The sequence below is a fragment of the Triticum urartu genome, chromosome 7A, assembly GCF_056163025.1.
Source record: "Triticum urartu cultivar PI428250 chromosome 7A, HENAU_Tu73, whole genome shotgun sequence".
In the NCBI taxonomy this organism is placed as follows: Eukaryota; Viridiplantae; Streptophyta; class Magnoliopsida; order Poales; family Poaceae; genus Triticum; species Triticum urartu.
The window spans coordinates 357,772,928-357,796,330 of record NC_141879.1 but is presented as its reverse complement, the minus strand read 5'-3'; the positions used below and the strand labels follow the sequence as shown (position 1 = coordinate 357,796,330).

Below are 23,403 nucleotides of genomic sequence, written 5' to 3'. Positions count from 1 at the left end.
GATCCAAAACAAACAATAGAAATAACCCAAACATATACCAAGGCAATAAAATCTGCAATGATGAAATAGTTTAGAAATACATAGAATATTAATTAAGACCAAGTAAAGCACTATTACAAATGAAAAAAATCTTACCATATCACATTGAGAGATATGATAGTCATTACTCCTTTCCTCATTTCTCCTTTTCTCCCCATTCTTCCCTCATTCATGGCCACGACATCCCCATCCACAGGCGGCGGCCCGGCGATCTGCTCTGCGCCGCCCCTCACTCCTCCTGGCGACGCCGGGTCCATCCACCGCGTGCGCTCTCCTCTTCCTCCCAATGGTCGCCTTGCTCCCCATCACCTACGCCCACTCTGGCAGCCCCCAACCCTAGTTCTCTCACACCCTGTAGGTTGAGGAGGAGTGAGGCTTCTGGGCGAGGAGGTGCTGGTGGTGGTGCTGCTGGGCGAGGAGGCACTTGATTTGCGTTCGCCGGCGCTGGATCCGCATGCGCCGACGCTTGATCTGCTCCGTCGTGGCTCCGGCGACCTTACCATGTGGCTCCGGGACAGGAAGGCTACCCCGACGACATACAGGTCAGCCCCCTTCTCCTCTCCTCTTGGATTTCTTCTTCTTCCCTTCCATGAGATGGTGTTCGTGCTAGGCTGCAGGAGACCTCAACACGCCAATGGATGCAGCCAGCCTCCAACTCACCACGCACCTGCACCAACTTGATGTAGGGAGAGGAGGAGTGAGGCTTCTCTCACGGGAGGACGCCCAGCCATGGGGCAGCAACAACCCAAGGTAAAGCCTCCCTCTACCTCTCTCTCGTTTTGATTTCATAGGTCTGGTTCCCTGATTTTTCTGCTGCTCTAGATTCACTTGCATGCTTGACTGAATCTAGTTGCTCTCAGGCCCTAGTGTTCAATGAGATAGGCATTGCACTATTTACCAATTTAATTTGCTTGCCTACAGCCACATGGTCCAGAGATAGAATTGAGATATTCATACTAAGTTTAATGATTTGCTGGTCATAATTACTGAATTTCGCTTGGTGCTATCACTGTCGGCATCTAGTGCTGAATCAGTTGGACACCGTACTGTTTACCAATTTAATTTGCTTGCTTGCCGCCACATGGTCCAGAGATAGAAATTCAGATATTGAGACTAAAGTTTAATGATTTCCTAGTCATAATTGGTTCAGTGACTAAATCTGTCCCCAAACTGTCAAAATTGTATGTCAAAGCTAAAAAACTATCAAAACTTTGCTTTCAAGAAAGATGAGCCTAAATTCAGTAAGATGTGTGCGCAGCTTGCTTTCAAGATTGTTAAACTACTCCATGTTTATTTAAACTAATTCCTCCTACAGATTGCTGTCAAAATAAGCCTAAATTCAGAGTCTTTGGAAGTCAATTACTTTGAGCCTTTGAGTTAGAAGGTATACCAGTCTCTTTGCAGTTTGCTCTTAATACACTCTTCCCTTGGCCATGATGAGATGTTTCAGTCTTTCCACTTATCAGTTTTTAGTTCCACTTGAAGCGATGCATATTCGAATACATTTTCTAGTCCTTTGAGCTGTTGAATGAATAAATGACAAAGTATTAGCATCACAACCGAACAATAACAGAAATCGTCTTATCAAAAGATGGTGTAGTGGGACTAATGACTAACCATAGCGGTGAGGTCTTTGCGGCTCATTCTTGGGCCTAGCGAGTCGAGCACTTGGATGCATCGCTGCCCGACATTTATAACTGCTAGGTACCAATGGAAGTGTTCAATGTTAACTGGAATGAATATCTGAAAACAGGGTTTTTGTTAGTTTAGGTCCCATTTATACAAACATTTATACGGAACTGAGACTCACCATATCATGTTCCAAATAAGTTGTAGCTCTGTTTAATACCCATCTTGGTGCGTCATCCCGTATAGAGCTAAATTCCTTTATCATCTTAGAGATGCATGCACTCTCTAAGAACACACTTCTACCTGACCTCATCTGTAGATGCTCTTTAGCACTTATGCAATGTATGTATGCGTCTATGATCTGCAATATGAAGTGCACACCTTAGTCAGAGGAGAGAATAGGAACTCATGTTAAAACAGCATAGTCTTGTCTGAAAGCTACATATACTTACTTCGCCGCCAAGAAATTCTTTGGGGAGTAATAGACGTTCTAACTGTTTTCTTTGGAGATGTGAGTCGTCGATGCTCACTAAATTTCTTTTATCGTTTGGTTCAGCCATGATACTTTCAATCACGGACCAATCATCGCCGGTGCAGGCATAATCTATCATGATGTAAGTAAAACATTTATTAATTAATAACAAAGAAAATAAATGTAGCCAAGCGAGGGATGACATAGAAGGATTTGTTCGTGCCTTCTGGAGCCACCACGTAGTCTTGTGCCTTCTTAGGTTTGTTATGCAGTCGGATAGGCTTCCCAGTTTGTGCCCCTACCATGCTGGACGTTTGTGCTAATTCTTTGTTCACACCTGGCTCCATTTGTTCACTTGTTTCCATTTGTTCACTTGTTTCATTGAAGCTTAATTCCTGGAAGCAACATTACAAAGAATAATGGGTATGCAGGATTAATATAATTAGAATTAGAACTATTTAGGACATAGTTGGAACAAAAAAGATGCCTCTGTCACTTCGGAGTCTTCGGAATCACTGGACTGCGTGCTTTGCTTTTTCTCCACTTCTTCTTTGTCGGTTGTTCCATTTGATTCTGCCAGCGTGTCCCCTATAGTTTCTGCCCCTTCGGTGCCAAATGTTTGTGCTAATTCCTCATCCCGAGCAGGTTGCATTTGTTCACTTGTTTCGTTCAAGGCCAGCTTGTCCCCTATGGTTTGTGCCCCTTTGGTGTCGAATGTTTGTGCCAATTCATCGTCTTGAGCTGGCCGCATTTCTTCACTTGTTCTCTTGACGGTTAATTCCTGAGAGCAACCTGCCTTTGTCACTTCGCAATCTGTGGTCTGTGTGCTATTCTTTTTCTCTACTTCATCTTCATCGTCTATTCCATTTGATTCTTCCTCGCTTAGTCTCTGAAACTCACAGTAATATAATATGATTCAATACTTATAAAAGAGCAAATATTATGAAGGTGAGTAAAGAATTGTTTGTATGCTTGTCTTAGGATATCACCTCATCAATCTGCATATTTTCTGTATCATCCAATTTGGTTTGTTCTTCCTTTGCCGTTGTTAACTCGGTATTCACATCCTCGTCTTTGGTTTGTATGCCTTCAAGCTGCATATTTTGTGTATGCTCGTCATTGGCTCCCCTGTCGATGTGTTCCTGAAAACCAAGCATATATATTATTATCATGCCGTTATCTGCATCTAGTTGTGATGTACAAAACATAGGGGTCGAATGTTAACTTAAAAATAGTGCTATCAGAATAATGATCTATTTCTTTGTTAATGCTCCAGTCAACTTTTGGAGATTCACTTGCGTGACTATTCTCTCAAGTAATCATGTGGATGTTGTAATAAGAATTTCCTTAGTAACACAGAGCATTTTGGTAATTTTGCGGGGTCAAACAGAGCATGTTGATTCACTTTGTTGGATCCCCTCTAGTGACTGTGTTGCCTTGTAGCACGGTTAGTGATGTACTGATGTTTATATCATGTGGCTTGCGAATGTGAATGACGTTTATCACCTAGTCTACATAACTGGGGCGATTTTGAGGGAAAATTACATAAACATACTAATCCTGCTCATCATTTTTCGTTGTAAGCATGTTTCATGAGCTGCTGCTGCAGCAGCAGAAGCACGATTAACTGTCGATAGCCCTGAATAAATGGAGTCCTGCAAATCTGTGGGACTCAATAGTCTCCCACAACTATGGGGGCCTGTGGTTAGTGTTCATTACTTAGACCATGCTGGCCATGGTGTCATTCTGGGCATAATTTAAACACTTTCTTTGTCTTTCCATGTTCCAGTTTTTGGAATCTGAAATCATGTAGAAACAGGAAATTTCATGATAAATGAGATGTGAAATCGTGAATAGAATGTAATTTCAGAGACGTCATTACAACGATGATGGCAGATTGATCCGCAGATGCCATCAGGGATTGTGACGCAGACATGGAGGACGACGATAGTTCACCACGGACAGACGTGTACCGCAAGCTGGAGAAACTTGCGGTGGAGGAGGCCGGCGCGTTGGAGGGGTGTGAGGATGTAGCGCAATGGAGGGGTGTGAGGATGCCAGATCGAGAGAGAGGATGAAGGAGAGGTTGAAGGAAACCCTATGGTGCAAAACCCGTTGCTTCTTTGGGCTCCTGATCGAGAGATTGTTAGTTGTAGGCAATATGTAAGGCAGAAATCACGGGAAGGACTTCCATAGCATGAGGAGTCCAGGGAATCGTGATTGTTATCTCAGGCCCCACGCTTTCCTCGTTTATCTCAGGCCCAATGTTTTTTTTTGTTTTTTTATACCCCACACATACAGAATTAAAGGAGTTATTTTCGTAATACATTTTTGTACAGAATTATTGGGTTCAGCTCATCGGAACGTTTCATCGATACTTTTGTGTGCTTTCTCTTACCTTTTTTTATATACATAAAGTTTACCTCTCTGTATAGAAATATAATTCTTGTATCATTTGTCTTGCCAGCTAGTTAATGTACCCTCAGCAGCCGTGCTTGATAGGAGGGGCCAGGGAAGTGCTTTAAGTCGTTCCAAGAATGTGAGACAGTGTCAAGTCTGTAAGGCAAGTCAAGGGGATCCTGTGGGTAAAGATTGCTTTGCTTGGAACGTTCTTGTACCTATTCTACTATCTGTTTTTTCGACTCGGTGTTTAGTAATGTGTGGTTATCCTGATGTCGATTTGCAGCGGCAAGATCCTTCAGCGGTGCAGGAGATTAAGGGTTCCATAATCGATTCCGCGCCTGTTGCTGTCCCCAATTTTCAGGTAAACACTGAAGCGAACCTAAAGCCATCTAATATTCTATTGTCTTTCTGAAAAAAGAAAGCATGTGAGCTCATGTACCAAAGATTCGGGAACGACGTATGGTCATACAGTAGTAATAATGCCTCTCAACTTCACTACATTCTGCAAATCTCATAGACTCTTGCAGTTTTCATCACAAATATATGACATAGCTAACATAAGTTAAGTTACTCAACAGCCGGAGACATCTTCAAAAAAACTTTACATGAAAGAAAATGAAAGGGGTTCAAAGACTGCAGGACACTTTGGCGTTCGAGAACATCTTCAGCAGAACAGAATGCTACAGTATATTTAGATAGCACAGAATACAACATAGATTGTTCCCTAATATGGTGCCTGGTTTATTGTATCACTCATCTCCAGCGCAAAGTAAAGGAAGCTTCACACTCTGTCCCTAACAAGACCTGAAAATAGAAGGAAAGAAAAGTGTTAGGTCGAGAATTAGTTATATAGATACAAAAGCAAAGGTGCAAAGAATACACGAAAGATCGTACCTGCCTCACCCCTCTAAAACATCTCTGTAGACAATGTTTTTGGTGCTCTTCCCAGATTTATCAACCTCCTTGTTAGGCTTGGCTAAAATTTGTGTCGTCTTTCTTGACACACCCCTTGACAATGCAACATATAGCTGGCCATGTGAGAAAACAGGTTCGGGAAGGTAAATACCGACATTCGGGATGGTTTGACCCTGTGCCTTGTTAATGGTCATCGCAAAACTCAGGCGGATGGGGAATTGTTTTCTCTTAAGCTTGAAGGGAAGTGAGGTGTCCTCTGATAGAGGCTAAGGTGTCCCGATGTTTCGATGAGATGGTGGCTATCGTTTTCTGTGGGAGTCGACCTTGACGATCCGACTACGAACGTGCGAGACGTCGCGCCTTAGCAATCGCTAAACCAACTTCCGAGGGTTATTGACCACGTCGGAGCACGATCAACCTGACCACGAGGGTCTGTTTCCTACGAGCAAACGAAGAACAAGCAAGAAACTGAGGTTGCAATCGGGATATTGCGAATATAAGATGAAAGCTTTATTGATCAAGGTGGGGTTCTGTGACGTCTTGGTCTGGTCGTTGGACACAAACGAAGTACGCGAAGTTGCAGCTATGGCGAACTTTTAATCTAAACAAAACCCAAAGTCTAAACGACGCCCTAAGGGCTGTATATATGGAGGAAGAGGGGGGAATTTCGTGGCCCTTGAGGGTGGGGTCCGAAACCAACCCTAACTCTTGTTTCCCCACACACACGGACTCTAAAAATAGCCTATACTTAAGTATTTCGAAATTACATGGGCCTGGCCCATTAATAAGGTGACGCAGCACCTAGAATAGCCTATGGACGAATATTATGAAGTGGCATCTTGTATATTTCGTCCAAGGCTTCATGCACTCCTTATGGCGGCTTCAAAGTCCTGAAATCATCACTTGTAACTCCGTTCTTGATCCCCTTGCGCATGCCATCAACTCCATGCGTGTTCTTGCTCCAATGTTCATCCTTCTCCAAGCTAGGCCCTTCATTTGTAAGCAAAACAAATGTATCCAATTTAGGCAGCATCATAATCTCATGAACATTAGAATCATTACCAAGAAACGAAAGTACCTGGTAATTTAATTGGCGTGCGCGAGCTCTAGTAATTGGTCCAGTATATGTAACAGTAGGGGCTGTGGGTGTAACAATGGTATTGATGTCCTCATCATCCTCCCCTTCTTGAAATGAAGTCGTCCTCGACGGAAGCGCATCTTCCTCACCCAAATAAGGCTTCAAATCTGCAATGTTAAAAGAGGGACTAACCCCAAAATCTACAGGTAGCTCAAGTTTATATGCATTATCATTTATTTTCTCTAACACCTTAAAAGGACCATCAGCACGTGGCATTAGCTTTGATTTGCGCAGATTAGGAAATCTATCTTTACGCAAATGTAACCAAACAAGATCTCCAGGCGCAAACACAACATGTTTTCTACCCTTATCTCCAGCAAGTTTATATTTAGCATTCATACGCTCAATGTTTTCCTTAGTTAACTCATGCATTTTTAAAATCAATTCAGAGCGTTCTTTAGCATCAAAATTAACCTTCTCTGAAGATGGAAGAGGCAACAAATCAATAGGTGCACGAGGTAGGAAACCATACACAATTTCAAAAGGGCACATCTTAGTAGTAGAATGCAACGAGCGATTATAAGCAAATTCAATATGAGGCAAGCATTCTTCCCACATTTTCTTGTTATTCTTCAAAACAGCCCTAAGCATAGTAGACAATGTTCTATTGACTACTTCAGTTTGTCTATCAGTTTGGGGGTGACAAATAGTACTAAAAAGCAGCTTAGTCCCCAACTTAGCCCATAAACATCTCCAAAAGTGGCTAAGAAATTTAGTATCACGATCTGAAACAATAGTATTTGGCACACCATGTAAGCGAATAATTTCACGAAAGAACAAATCAGCAACATTAACAGCATCATCGCTTTTATGACATGGTATAAAGTGTACCATTTTCGAGAAGCTATCCACGACAACAAATATGCTATCCCTCCCCTTCTTTGTTCGAGGTAAACCTAAAACAAAGTCCATAGATATATCCTCTCAAGGAACACTAGGTACTGGCAAAGGCATATATAAACCATGAGGATTGAGTCGTGACTTAGCTCTTTGACATGTAGTGCAGCGAGCAACAAAACGCTCAACATCCCGTCTCATCTTTGGCCAAAAGAAATGTGTAGCAAGTATATCTTCTGTCTTCTTGACGCCAAAGTGTCCCATTAATCCTCCTCCATGTGCCTCCTGCAACAACAAAAGACGAACGGAGCTAGCTGGAATGCATAGCTTGTTAGCACGAAACACAAATCCATCGTTAAAAACGAACTTGTTCCAAGTTCTCCCTTCCTTACAATTCTGCAATACATCTTTAAATTCAGCATCATGAACATATTGATCTTTGATGGTCTCCAAACCAAATATTTTAAAGTCAAGTTGTGAAAGCATAGTATAACGACGAGACAACTAAACATTCATACCTGTCAGCATCTTCAGGAGCCATGTATTGCGTCTCATGATCAGAATCATCTCCACCGTGTTCGTCACGTGTAATAAGAGCCAAAGTCTCCTCATCATAGTCACTAGCGGACTCATACCCACCATCCTCAGTAACAATCATCACACGCTTAGATGGGCATTCTCTCGCATAATGACCTCCACCCTTGCAACGTCGACAAATAATATCATGTGTTTGCCCTGTTGATGCCATGGATGAAGAAGAGCTCTTTGCAGGCCCAGAAGGTGTGCTCTTGGAAGATAGTGGCGATTGTGCCTGCTTTATTGTATCACGGTTGGAGGTGGCAGCCGACGGAGGCGCCGGTGTAGCAGAACGTGTGGAAGTAGATGATGCACGTGGTGTCCATGATGAAGGTCGACCTGCAGAAAAGTTAGTTCGCGCCAATGCCTGTCGATCCTGCACTTCACGTTCAGCTTTACAAGCAAGATGGAATAAACGAGTGATATTAGTATACTCCTTATACTCTAGAATCGTCTGAATCTCTCTATTTAATCCACCCATAAAACGTGCAAGCATAGCTTCATTCTCCTCAACAATACCACATCTAATCATGCCAGTTTGTAATTCCTGATAATATTCTTCTACAGAATTTTTTCCCTGTCTTAAGCGCTGCAATTTTTGAAGTAATTCACGTTGATAATATGGTGGAACCCAAGGAGTACGCATAGCAGTTTTCAAAGCAGCCCAAGTAGCCGGAATAGGATATAATCTACAATGCTCAGACCACCAAACACATGCAAAACTAGTGAAAGCACAAACAGCAGCAGGAACACGTCTCTCCTCGGGATATTGTAAACATGTAAATCGTTGTTCAGTTTCTAACTCCCAAGTAAGATATATATTAGGAACATATCTACCCTCAAATGGTGGAATATTCAATTTTAGTTTAGGGAGATGGTCATGATCTCGTACCTGAGGGTGAGCCCTACCATTGCCATTATTTGCATGTGGACGACCTGGTGGTTGCTGTGCTGTTGGTGGCACGTAGTTTTGATTTTGATCAACCTCATCCTCATAATCTCCAACATAAGCATCCTCCTCCACATCAGCAGTAGGAGCCACAGAAGTATCAACAGCAGCACCAGCAGTTTGGCCCGACTGAAGAGGGACACGGCTCGCTCGGCGGAGGGTTGTTTCCCGACGTGGAGGTAGTCGGTGTTGTTGCTGTTGTTGCAGAGGTGCGGCAGGAGCAGCCGGTGGTGGTGGTGGAAAACGCGAAAGCAATTCAGCAAACTTGTTATCGAGCTTTGTTTCAAACGTCTTCTCCATGCCATCTATCTTCTCCATGGCCTCTTCAAATCTGTTTATCACATCTTGCACCTGTCCATTCATCATTTGCTGAAACGTATCATGAAGCTCCTTGTTCGTCAAGTTCTCCCAGTCAGTCTCGTCGGCTTGTGATCCTGGCGTGGTTAGCAGCAATAGAAACACACAAGAATATGATCCTACAGACTACTAACAAGTGGTGGTGGTGGCGGGTGTCACAAATCCGTCAAGCAAATCTCAAATTCTTACCAGTTCTTACCCAGCAGCAGGCGGTGATCGGCAACCGTTGTAGTCAAAAACTCTCAAAAGCTTGGATAGAGCGATTGCCAGGGAGAGTCAAACGCACGACGTAGATGTATGTGGAGCTGGGAAGGCTTATAGTATGGTAGCAAAAAGGGTCAGCAATAATCAATTCAGAGATGCAAAGTTGAATAAACGCTCAATGACGGTACTGTGCTGGTCCTAGGCTAGACCGTGCTAGAGACGCGAGCCTAGAACACTAACAAAATCACGGCGCTGCACGTAAATAAGGGAAAAGCACACTCTGGAACTTTTTTTTTTCGCTCTTTTTTTTTGCGCTTCTCTTTTTTTTTGCGAAAAATCACTATAATGGCGAGTGTCTCAAAACTCTTCCCTCGTCAAACTGATAGGATGGGCATGAAAAAAAAATTCACTTTTTTTTTCGGAAATCAGGACAGCGACGACGAAAAAGTGCGACAAAAAATCACTATGATGGCACGTGGCTCAAAAGACTCAGAAAAGCCTAAAAATAGGATAGGAAAAAAAAATTTTGCCCGTGAAAATTTTGGCCTAAAAACTGCCCGGGGGTCTCCAGACTTTTTTTTTCCGAGACCTACGCAGGCAAGGAAACACGACTTGGAATTTAGATTGATCTCAAGAACAAACCTAATATGAGAAGAACTCGGATTGGTGGTGGATATATGGTTGTGGTATATGGCAGCGGTGGTGGTATATGGTAGCGGTGGTGGTATATGGATAGAGATTGGTGGTGGTATATGGATACGGATTGGTAGTGGTATATGGATATGGATTCAGAGCGGTGGCGGATAAGCAAAAGTGGTAGATGGGCGATGATGATGGTGCGGCGGCGGCGTGACAACTTATGACCAGAACTCGAAACTCTAAAAGACTAGACTCTAAGACCAGCAACTTGACACGACGATGCAACCGCAAATTCAACAAAGCAAAAACCCTAAAAAGATTATGCAAAGGCTCAGATTGGTTCGGATATGATGAACTAACCCTAATTTTTTTGTGTGGCTTTTTTTTTCGTGGACTGTAGGTATGAAGAACAGACTCGATCTAATCTACGAAAAATTGTAAAAATCTCACCGAGCAACCTGGAAATCTGATACCACTTGATAGAGGCTAAGGTGTCCCGATGTTTCGATGAGATGGTGGCTATCGTTTTCTGTGGGAGTCGACCTTGACGATCCGACTACGAACGTGCGAGACGTCGCGCCTTAGCAATCGCTAAACCAACTTCCGAGGGTTATTGACCACGCCGGAGCACGATCAACCTGACCACGAGGGTCTGTTTCCTACGAGCAAACGAAGAACAAGCAAGAAACTGAGGTTGCAATCGGGATATTGCGAATATAAGATGAAAGCTTTATTGATCAAGGTGGGGTTCTGTGACGTCTTGGTCTGGTCGTTGGACACAAACGAAGTACGCGAAGTTGCAGCTATGGCGAACTTTTAATCTAAACAAAACCCAAAGTCTAAACGACGCCCTAAGGGCTGTATATATGGAGGAAGAGGGGGGAATTTCGTGGCCCTTGAGGGTAGGGTCCGAAACCAACCCTAACTCTTGTTTCCCCACACACACGGACTCTAAAAATAGCCTATACTTAAGTATTTCGAAATTACATGGGCCTGGCCCATTAATAAGGTGACGCAGCACCTAGAATAGCCTATGGACGAATATTATGAAGTGGCATCTTGTATATTTCGTCCAAGGCTTCATGCACTCCTTATGGCGGCTTCAAAGTCCTGAAATCATCACTTGTAACTCCGTTCTTGATCCCCTTGCGCATGCCATCAACTCCATGCGTGTTCTTGCTCCAATGTTCATCCTTCTCCAAGCTAGGCCCTTCATTTGTAAGCAAAACAAATGTATCCAATTTAGGCAGCATCATAATCTCATGAACATTAGAATCATTACCAAGAAACGAAAGTACCTGGTAATTTAATTGGCGTGCGCGAGCTCTAGTAATTGGTCCAGTATATGTAACAGTAGGGGCTGTGGGTGTAACAATGGTATTGATGTCCTCATCATCCTCCGATGGCGACATGGGGATCCTAGGTATGAACACCCTCTTTCCAGCATGCTGGCCACCAACAATCTCCGCATCGATTGCATTATCCTGGAAGGCTCTGATCATAAGCCGTGTTCCATTACACAAGCCATTATGAGGGTCGAGGTTCGGTAGCAAAATGACCGGGCAGTTGATTTTTACTCTCAAGACATGCGGGGGCAACCATTTGGTGTGATGGAGTTCAGAAAATCAATCGTGTAATTATTCTGGAAGTCATCCTCGATAGAGTCAAAGCTATGATATACCTTTTCTTCTCCCGAAAACCTAGAGATCATCTTGTCATTCAGGTCATCCACATGCTCGTTTTTGGTCGAGAGAATTGCATGTTTGCTCATGTACTCCCTCGACCTAGCATTGGTGTGCAGGGATGGGAAGACATCTTCGATGAGCTTGTTAATAGGTTCTTCGTCCTCAGTATAACCAATCACAATGTCTTCAGGGAGACGCACATAGTCGTCACCAATAGTTTCTTCCGTTCCATTGCCAATCCTTAGGAGGTATTCGAAGAACTAAGGGTCCGCCTGTGCCCGCATATTGCGCGTGAGGCGTATCTTGCGGATCTTATCCCACAGATAGGATCTCAACAGTGTAGCATCCGTGATCTGTGCTCTTGTCCCTCGTGTAACAATGGGGAGGACCTGCCTGAAATCCCCACCAAAGACAACAACCTTTCCACCAAACGGCAGAGGACATTCCATTATATCTTGTAGCGATCTGTCAAGCGTCTCAACTGCTTGACACTTTGTCATAGCAACTTCATCCCAAATTATCAAGGACGCCTGTTTAAGCAACTCTGCCGTACCACTCTGCTTTGTGAAACCACACATGTTGTTGTCAGTGAGCTTGATTGGAATTTTGAACCTGGAGTGCGCAGTCCGGCCTCCAGGCATTATTGACGCCGCTATACCTGATGTAGCAGTTGCGATCGCTATTAGGCCCATCGAACGGACCTTCGCAAGCAATGCCTTGTACAGGTACGTCTTCCCAGTGCCTCCTGGACCATCAACAAAAAATATCTGGCTTTTTTGGTTCGTCACATGATCCATTATGTCGTTGAAACCATCCAGTTGTTCACTGTTCAAACAGCTAAATAGATCTAGATGCTCTTGGTCAACTCTAACTTGTCTCTCCTCTGTTACCTCTCTATACTCGGCGTCAGAAGAACCATCTATGTCAACCAGATCTAGAAGTCCATACATTTTAATATCCTTACCCATGGATTGCACCAGATCCCTGACATCTCTAAGGACCATCTGCTCAAGTGTTGCCTCGTTCGACTCAGTGCGGCGGTAATCTTCAGCCATCGATGGTAGATGTTTGTCCCACAATTGACGGATTTGTGTTGCCTCACAGAATACCAGTATAGTCGCAAACAACCGTCTAAGAGTAGAAGGCATTTGAAATGTCGCTGCCTCCGTCATGCAATCATCCAGTGTCCTGTCATGCAATCATCCAGTGTCCTGTCATGCTCAATGAGGCCTAAGTGCTCACATGCCTCTCTGAAGGAAGTGCATGGCTTGCCATTTACTGTTTTTAAATCATCAAATGAAGTGGCACCTCGGACATGACTTAGGAGCACCCGCAAGTAGTACCTACCTCCTTCAACAGGGTGTGCATACACCAGCCTTCCAATCTGTGATCTCTTACTACAGGGTGTGCATACACCAGCCTTCCAATATGTGATCTCTTACTTCTTCTCGTTTGCCACTTTTTATTAGCGGCAATCCACCTATAATGTTCTGGGAACTCTCTGTGCAGCCATTTTCGTGCCGCTGGATACTTCTTGTTCATCTCAAAGTACTCGGTAAGCATGGATTTGGAAGAAGTTGGGCGAGCGACAACATCTTCTAGATTTTCATAACCCTTAAATGCGACTGTGTGCATGTTTGGCAAATGAAGCTGCAGCTGTAACACAGATGGACTAACACCAAACATTTTAAACCCAAAAATCCTGTAAATAGCTTCTGGAGGAGATATATAGCGTGCATCCCTGTATTGACGAATTTCATTAATGATTCCCCCATCATTGATAATATCCTGCTCGAATGCAAATGATGCCTTATCATGCCCTTTGTAGATGTACTTGAATAAGTACTTGACTGCCTTGATCCTCGAGCATGCTTCGACATTTATATGACAGTTGTATTTCATAAGCAGAAAGGGGTTGTAAGGGACCACCCATCTATTGTCCAAATCTGCTCCTCTGATCCTTACTCGAACCCCGTCGTCCCTCCTTCTATAGATGGGATATGAGTCTTTCCCTTGTAATGTAGCATCACAGAAATCTCGCGGGTAATGAAATCGACATTGTCCATCTATCATGCAAGGGCAACTTTTCTGGAGTGCACCACATGGGCCGTGCAACATGTGTTTGATTACCAGATCATGGAGGACAGGATATTTCTTTTTGTCGGGTATCTCTGCAGATATCACCCGATCATAGTCATCTAGGGTCCTTAACTTGCCTTTTGCTTTCATGATTAGAAGTATATGCTCATGCGAGAGACCTCGCTTCTGAAACTCTGTGACATGTAATAAGCTGCGACTTCTCCGAAATGCTTACCCTTAGTTAGTAAGTCCATCATATTTCGTTGCTTAGCTCTGTATACTCTTGCCACAAGGTCTGGGCGGTCTTGTGGCAGTTGTCCAGGCAACAATTCCTGCGTTATCTCCTCCCAGTAGGGATTGCATGTCATCGTGAGAAAATAATCCGGTTTACCCCAACGTTGAACTATTGCCATCGCATCCAGAAACCTGCGCTGCATGTCACGGTCACCACCAGGAAATGTACGTGGAAGCACGATTCTCTTGCCAATCCGATCACCGCGTGACTCGCCAGCAACGACGGTGTCAACAAGACCCTATAATAAAACAATATTTCACTCCAATTAGTATAAAGGTTCAAGCAAAGAGTGAGGCATCTGACATATAAATTTTGTGATAAATAGAAGCACGTTACCTGGTATAGGTCAGCGCGTATAACCTTTTGATTTGCTGGCTTTGAATACCAGTCAAGCCTCATTGTCTCAATCTTGATGTACATGTCAACAGCCCACTGTTGGAAAAGGCGCCCCCCAAACAAGATGATGTTAAAAAGCTTCTTCCGGACACACAACTTGAAGCAATAGTACTCTCTCGCGCTAACAAATTTCCTTGATTTTGTTGGATTCATCTCATCGTCACCAAAATCCTCATCCAGGTTATCATCGTCATCACCTAATAATTGGTTAACAACATAAAAATTGTTATGGTAGGTACAACCATAAGTAAGAATAATAAAAGTAGTAATGACGACCTATACCATCAAGTAAATCAGTGGGTGGGTCTTCATGCTGTGCGTTATGACCAACTTGTTCTCTAATCATGTTATCATCTGAAAGATGGATGACTATAAATTTTAATTTAAAGAACAATAAAAGTAGTAATGACAACCTATACCTTTGGGTAAATCAGTGGGTTGGTCTTCATGCTGTGTGTTATGACCAACTTGTTCTGTAAGCATGTTATCATCTGAAAGATGGATGACTGCATAAGTTTGAATTTAGAGAATAATAGAAGTAGTAATGACGACCTATACCTTCAGGTAAATCAGTGGGTTGCTCTTCATGCTGTGCGTTATGACCAACTTGTTCTCTAATCACGTTATCATCTGAAAGATGGATGAATGCATAAGTTTTAATTTAAATAATATGATATATACCAATTTTGAACATCATACCTGAAGGAAAACCATAGGTTGGGTTCTGTTGTGCAAGTTCATCCACTGAAACTTGGTTTGTGCCATCGACTAACTCAATATATGGCATCCAACGATTCCAACCGATCTCCCCACGTGGGAAGAACAGTGGATATGACAAAGGGTCGTAGCACCCATGGTATGCTCTAATATACAGGGGACGGTCTCCTTTACCATATACGACAACACTCCTATCAAAGGTTTTATGTGGGTCGCTTCCTTCAACCCATATTGCTGCAACCTGAGAAGTAGTTGGCGCATTGTACCTTCGTTGATCGAGGTTGATATCTGTGTTTAGTGAGATCCTATATTCATCCAGATTCGGAACAGCACCAAGGCTCTTCAAAACCTTTGCATAAGGGTTATGTTCTAGTATTGTTAGAATCTTCCGTATGAGATCCAGCCTAAGATTCGGAGACCTCTTAACTCTGTGAAGCAAGTTTTCATTCGTATCATAAATATATAGCTGCAAATGCCGAGGGCCATTATCACCAGACGACAGATCATCAAGAGTGTGGTACAATCCCCCACAGGCACGAAATGTATATACACCTGTTCCTGCCGCAGTGCTGACTTGACGATCAAGGGTGACTCCAAGACTGGTGAATGAGAAGTGGGAGTTGAAATACCGTATATTATCTCTGAAATATTTTGCATCCTCATCATCCTGACTTGTGAACAATCATTTCAACTCTTCATCAACCTCTGGAGTAAATACACCAACTTTTCCCTTCCTGCAACAAAATGCAGGCCCCTCGTATTGGAACCACAAAGCTCCACAGTGGCAGCAGTCGCTAACTTTTCTAAGTACATGGTGATTTTTGGGCAGGTTCATGTAAACTCTGTCATGATGCTCATTAGTGATAGTTCCATCACCATGATGCCGTGCCACTCGGTAGGATTCAAAATCAACATCTGGAAAAGAATGGACAATTGCATTATTTAAAGTTTGTGCACAAACCATATAACTATCTTATGTCGTATTCATAACTCATGATAGCAATAATCTACCTGGTCTAGCAAACATCCTAGCTTCTTCATCAGGGTCAACATCACCAGTTTCTCCAAGGTTCCGGTCTCCCAAGCAGTCTAGTAAATCATGATTAGGACAGAGTTATGATGCACAAGGTCACGTAAATTACGCGTATGACACATATTATCGGGGTAGAGGAATCTTAAACTGCCATTTTGCATACCATCAAGTATTACGGTCTGGACATCGGGCTCCAGTATTCCATACGCATCTTCGCCGTGGTCGTTGCCTGATAACATTGGTTGACCCCAGTGAGTAAGTAGTAGGGATGAACCGAAGATATGAACCAAATGCTAGTCTCAATCGAATGAAGAACGGAGTGCTCAATTAAAGGAGAAACAAACACTATTGATAATTTAGCAACTTAATTAAATCGATGAACTAACCCTGATCATGAAAAGTTACCCCTGGGGTACGTAGATTGACGACTGTATTGAGTTGGGGGTTGTCAACCCCTGACAGTTGTGTGAGTGTCATTCTTCTTGAACTTCGTTGCATCTGGTACGCATCATTTCTGTGCAGCCAATCGGATTCATCATTGTCAGAAATATTCTCCTTGTCAGTTTGTATGAATCCATTGTATGGTCCTAAAGTTGGTAATGCACCATCTGGGCCTGTGATGTTTTGCAGCTGGGTGACCGCCTCTTGTCCAGTAGCTGGCACATGACACGATGTTACTGGCATTGAAAGCAGCAGTAATGTTCTGCAGTTGGGTGACCGCCTCTTGTCCAGTAGCTGGCATATGCGACACAAGGTTACTGCCATCGAAAGCAGCAGTAATATTTCTATTTTGCTCATGGGTTTGGCGTTGTCTCTTTAATATTTCCTCTCTATTCTGTGCATAACGCTCCCTTTCCCTCCGATTCTTAGTCTCATTAGTGTCTGAACAGATGAAGAAAAAATAATTACATGCCAATTCAATTGGGGCATAGATAATGAAATTTGATCATCATTACCTTGTGATACAGCTAGCTGTGCCGGTGTTCCGTTATGTAGGCCATCTATTTCCTCAGTGGTATTTTTTTTCTTTTGTAGGCTTCACGCCTTCTCTTATTAATCTCATCTTTATTTTTTGCATACCGCTCTCTATCCCTCTACCTTTTTAGTTCCTTTGGGTCTGCAAATCATGACACAGTTCAGTAGTTGTAATACTGTATCGAACTTGAGTGACTGGGTTGTGATCAATACCTGATGTTTGGTTGTTGCTTATATCCTGGAAGGGGGTGCACGTCCTGACTGGGTTATGATCAATACCTGATGTTTGGTTGTTGCTTATATCCTGGAAGGGGGTGCGCGTCCTGCTGGGAGTGGGGGTCCTGCTGGGAGTGGTAGGGCCCATACGAACTCCTGTAAAAAGATGTGAGATCATTATATTTAATGGAGTGCAAGACCATCATTTAGAATATGGAACCAACAACCTCGAAATGTAATGATGTACTTTGTAATAGATTCAATCGCAATTGTCGCTTTCAAGAGGCCTCATGCATAGGGTGTATTTTCTTATGGTCATATGATTTTGAGGGGACATCTTTGTAATAGATTGATTCTCAATTGTCGCTTTCGATCAAGAGGCCTCATGTATAGGGTGTATTTTCTTATGGTCATATGATTTTGAGGGGACATTGGCGGTAAACATGTAGCTCTGTAGTTTGTAATAATATTCATATAGATTAATGTTCGGAACCAAGAGGTCACAGTCAGTGTGAATTTTATATGTACATATTAATTTGACAGAACATTGTGGCAAACTACAAAGATTTGTTTCAGTCATAGGTTAGGTCAGTGGTATCAAATTTTCAGTACCATGGGGATCTGCTGAGGATCCGTGGTATGATTTCACTTGCTCATGCACTTTATAATTGGTTTTCATAACATATGCTCACGGCATATGGTTCATCTCTTGCATCGATTACATGGACAATCATAGATCCTAGTATGTGGATTAACCATGGTTTCACTATTTATGCAGAACTATGCAGAACAGAAACAGGAGCAATGAACGGATGTCATTGTTAACATCTTCACATGCGTGCAAATCAGCCTGCCGAGGAGTTTGCCGCCGCCGATGCGTAGTCCGGAGACAGTCGCGACAGTGTGGGCGACGGCGTCTGAAAGATTGAAGAGAAAGCATGCACCTGTGTTGGCGAGGAGGTCGTCGTCGTGGATGTCGCGGTCGTCATCGGCGTCGTCGGTGCGGCCGTCGTCTGGCATCGTCGGTGCCGCCGTCGTCTGGCGTCGTCGGTGCGGGCGTCCTCGGCGTGTGCGTTTCGGTGGAGGGCAACTCTGAAGAGCGACGGGAGGATTGGTTGCCACTAATTTTGGAGCGGATGTGGCTGTTTCGGTGTGTTTTTGTATATTCCAAGGTTTAATTTACCTTGCATTATATACTTCAGCATGACCCAAATAATGGGCATTTCGGCAAATCTGTTGTGTTCCCACACTTGGGTGGATGGAAAAGACTTATTTTGATCATGCAAAAAATAAAGGACAAGAAATATCCTATGCTAAGAAGAAAAAAATGCATCCCCATGGAGGAGAAACCCCCCATGACCTAGAGAACTATTTTATCTCAGCTTCTACGTCACTTCAAAACCGAATACGCGAATAGGAGACACGTTGAACATAAATGCACAAAGTTGCAACTAGTACAAAGATAGGTGAAACACGAGTACTAAACATAAAGGCACAACATGTTGCCCATGACTGCTGCTATTTTAAAGTTCTAACAGAAACATGATGCTGCTCTCTCTGATTTTGGTGTGAATTCCATGCTTGAATATAATGTCTGTGACATGAGGCTTGCTTCACCAAAAAACCTTCGAGGCACAAAAAAGTTGCCTGCATTTAAAAAACAAAAAAGAGAGGAGAAAAATTATGATACACACAAAAATAGGCCTATGTAAGTATGTTCAAACGTTTCCTTAAAAACAATGGATGATATTCTTGTGATTCTGGTGTGCTTGGGTTGGTGTGTTATTTCCTTGCCTGTATTTAGTGTGCTACTTGCTTGCGTCATCGAGCTAACTTGATTCATTTTTCTAATTGAAAATCACAGGTTGAAGATGATTGACCTAAATGAGGAACCAGATGAAAATAATGGTTATCTTGTGGATTGTACACAACATGCTGCTGGAAATACAGAGTCTGTGGCCGAATGTCCTAAGCCTCCTATCCTGCAAAATGTCAGTGTTGCTACTGCAGAAGCAGTGGAGACAGATAGGCACTCAATTCATGGGATAGGGGCTCCTGGTAATACACAAGTGTCTGTAGTAGTAGCAACTGAGACTGATGGTCATACCCCTAATGGCACGGGTGTCGCGAGCGATACTGCTAGGAACTGCTGGTACTAGTTTAGGTACTGAAAATGGTGATGAAGCTTGGTTACAGCCCAAGGAGCCTTATGTGGGCATGAGGTTTGACACTTTGGAAGGCGCCAAAGAACACTACAATGCATATTCCTTGCAAATTGGGTTTTCAATCAAAACGAATACTGTAAGGGAGCCTGTTAACACTAGTGAGATGATAAAGCAGCAGTTTGTATGCAACAAGTTTTGAAAACCTAAAGTCAATGATGGAGGGGCAGAAAAGGTTCCTGTGCTAGATGACATTGTTGAATAAACAGAAGATATGGATGGATACGAGGATATTGTCTTTGTTGATGATGAGAGTAAAACTAAAAAGAGAAGCAAGAAACAAAAGAGAGATGCAATATTGCAAACTGGTTGCAAAGCTAAGATGGTTGTGAAACTATGTCAGGACCCCGATTCCAAGCCACATCGATCTAGCCGGTAACACCTCATATCACATTGTGGCCTCACGCACGGTATCCCACGGGTGTCGCCTTACCATGGCCCGGGACCGTTTGCGCCTTTGGGCTCACGTATATGATAGTGTCGCTAGCATCCATATGACAGAGAACCCGGGCCGACATGGCTAGTCGTGAACCCAAAGCGGCACAGACCTATGGAGACAGGCATACATGAATCACATCGAGCATGTCGGTCATCAGCGAGTAATTCCGGGCTGTAGCACTGGGCTAACAGGACTTCAGAAGTCTCCACGTGACATTTCCCCGAAGGGACAGACATAGGAACGAAGTGAAACACATGCCGGCCAGTCAAGTGTCCTGAACAGTAGTGCTGGGCTAGCAGGACTCCGGTGAACCGGGCTATAGCGGACTACTATGGCTCGAGGAACACTAGACTACATTTTCCCATAAGAAAGGCTGCCAAGGATAAACAACTAGATTGTCGGATCCCACTCATACCAAGCATTTCAATCATACACACAATATGCCCGATATGAGTACATACAACATGGCATCACAACAAAACTCTACAACTCAAGTACTTTATTTAAAGGCTCCAGAGAGCCATACATAACATGTTCATACAGACAGGGGTCACATGACCCGACACTCAAGTCATACAATCATACAAGCACATGCGGAAGCAACTAGTCTGAGTACAGACACTAGAAAGAAAGAAAGCTTCTCGAAGCCTGTCTATCTACATAGGGCCCTCCATGGCCAGGATCACCACCTGGGTGGCTAGTCACTCGTCGACGTCAAGGTCTACGTAGAACCCATCGGAGGGGGCGGTGTTGTCGTCTGAAAAAGTAATTAAGCAAACATGAGTACAAGGGTACTCAGCAAGTCTTACAACAGAACCTACTATAACTGCTTATTCTCAAGAAGGAGGTGGGGTTATTGCAGCAAGCCAGCTTTGACTCTTGGCTAAGCTATCCTACGGAACTCCACCAGTAAAATAGTTTTCGCACACGAGTCCACTACTCACCAACACAATACTCCACCGAGGATCCTCCCTCGTCATCCTACGAGAGGGCCATTCTCGGTACTCACACTTATCTTGAGTCTTTTAGTAGTATCCATTAACTTGTCTATGAACTGCATAGGCAACCAAGTAGTCCTTTACCGTGGACGCGGCTATTCGAATAGTTTTATACCCTGCAGGGGTGTACTTCGTCACACATGTTTCCACCACTTAGCGTCTGCACACGACATGTGCTCGGCAGACTTCAAGCGAAAACCGACGTTGGTGTAGACCACGACCTGACTAACCTCACAAGTCTCTAGTCCAGGTTTATCGCCTATTCAGGTTCCATCTGCAAGGAAATCCGGCCGGGGTGTCCTCAACGGCCCCAAACGATGTGTACAGGGTCCCGAGACGCCAAACGGGCGCCCGACATACCCGGCCACAGTGTATCTACCGCATCATAGCCCACCCCTAGGGTCAGCGCTACGCACGGCCGCCAACACATGTCCTACAAACACCAGAAACTAGTTGCAACTCCTGGACAGAGGGCGAGAGGGGTCAGTAAGTCGAGCGGGGTCATATTTCAGGGCCCAATGTGTGGTAGTAGCTGAATCTTAAATCACGCATACAGATCTCAGTTCTTATGGACGGTCTCAATGAAACAACCCACCATGTACTCATACATGGCTTCTCATCGATACCTTTACCAAAACATGTTCAACACATTCCTCACATTACCGACATATCATATCACTCTAGCCCATCACCCAGATGAACCAGACCTGACACAACTCTAAGCATAGCAGGCATAGCAAGGTAGGAATCACATACATGCTCAATCAACTCCTACACATGCTAGTGGGTTTCATCTAGTTACTGTGGCAATGATAGGTCATGCAGAGGATAAGGGTTCAACTACCGTAACACACAGCAGTTTGAATCGCGTTGTCTTAATGCAGTAAACCAGAGCAGAAGCGAGAACATGGTTTTGTATCGGAATGATCAATGGGTTGCTTGCATGTTGTAGTGGTAGTAGGGTACTGCCCTTCAGACGGATACTCGGGGTTATCCTCGGAGGCAGAACCTACCACGAAAGACACACCGAAACATAATCAACACATGGCAATATGCAACAATATGATGCATGCTATGACATGGCAAGATGAAGGTGTCTTGGCCTAATGCAAGCTAAAACAGAAAGGGATGAACTCATTTGAGTCAAAGATTCAATTATTAGCTTATTAAACATGGCTTTATTACTGCATTACCTCATTCTGCTTAAACAGCAAGGTTAACTTGTTTTGTCATGCATGAAACCATTACAGATGGATAGATTGAATTTTTCTGATCATTTTTCATATATAAATCTTTGCATTTGGAGCTATGGTTGATTTTCTATGATTTTTAGAAGTTTTGATTATTTTCTGGAATTTCCTATTAAAGAATAAATCCAGAAATTGAATTAATGCGTCAGCACTGCGTCACTGTGACATCAGCGGGTCAAAGGCGCCAGCCCAGGTCAAACCTGACTGGTGGGCCCCTTCTGTCAGTCTCTCAGCTAACTAACAGAGTTGGTTAGTGTTTAGTTAGCACTAAACTGGGTTAGTTAGGCTCTGGGCCCACATGTCAGTGAGAGAGGGGTAGTTAACAGTGTCATTAACCTCTAACAGAGTGATTAGCTCTAATTTAAACTAATCTAAATTAGTTAGAAGCCGGCCCCACACATCAGTGTCTCAGATGGAGTCAAACTGGGGTCAAACCCCTGGTCAGCGGGGCTAATCCCGCCGGCTTGAGTCACCGGCGAGGCCGAGACGGCGGAGAGCTTCAGATTTGGTCCTCCGGTGACCAAATCGCCGGTGGAGACGTGCTATGCGTAGCTGGGGAGCTGCCGCATCCAGTGGTGCAAGTGGTTGGACACGGGAACACCGGAAACAACGCCGGCGAGCTCGGCAGCGGCGGCCGGAGTTCGGATGGGGTTGGGTTCGACGCTACGGTGCACGGGAGAAAGAGCTGGTGGTGGCTACGGGCTCCTGGTGCTGCGCTGAGCACAACGGTGAGCTTGGCTTCGAGCCACTGTGGCTCTAGCCACGACGGCGCCATGGCCGGCGGCGGGGAGCTTTCGGGTGCGGTGGAAGTGGCGACTACAGAGGCCAAACGAGCACGGGAGCTAGGGGAAGAGGAAGAGGAGCTCACAGCGGGGTCGAAGAGGGGGTCAGTGAGCTCGGGGAGGTCCTGGCGGCGACGAATCGACCGGAGACGGCTCGG

General features: G+C 44.0%; 1 protein-coding gene across 18 annotated transcripts; it reads left to right on the top strand.

The window, feature by feature from the left end:
• Window positions 1-150: 150 nt before the first annotated feature.
• On the top strand, window positions 151-18,786 carry LOC125519139 (uncharacterized). Of its 18 annotated transcripts, none has more exons than XM_048684019.2 (7): window positions 151-303; window positions 398-581; window positions 657-789; window positions 2,225-2,282; window positions 4,608-4,721; window positions 4,827-4,904; window positions 5,122-6,952. In XM_048684019.2, the coding sequence occupies exons 2-7, from the start codon at window positions 494-496 to the stop codon at window positions 5,236-5,238; spliced, it is 588 nt and encodes a 195-aa protein (XP_048539976.1). In that variant the 5' UTR covers window positions 151-303; window positions 398-493; the 3' UTR covers window positions 5,239-6,952. The 18 variants fall into 18 exon arrangements, 14 of the variants coding, with proteins under 14 accessions (XP_048539976.1, XP_048539982.1, XP_048539979.1 ...); XR_007288191.2 differs by lacking the exon at window positions 5,122-6,952 and adding exons at window positions 16,994-17,117; window positions 18,333-18,786 and having other exon boundaries at window positions 154-581; XR_007288190.2 differs by lacking the exon at window positions 5,122-6,952 and adding exons at window positions 16,994-17,139; window positions 18,333-18,786 and having other exon boundaries at window positions 154-581.
• Window positions 18,787-23,403: the final 4,617 nt, after the last annotated feature.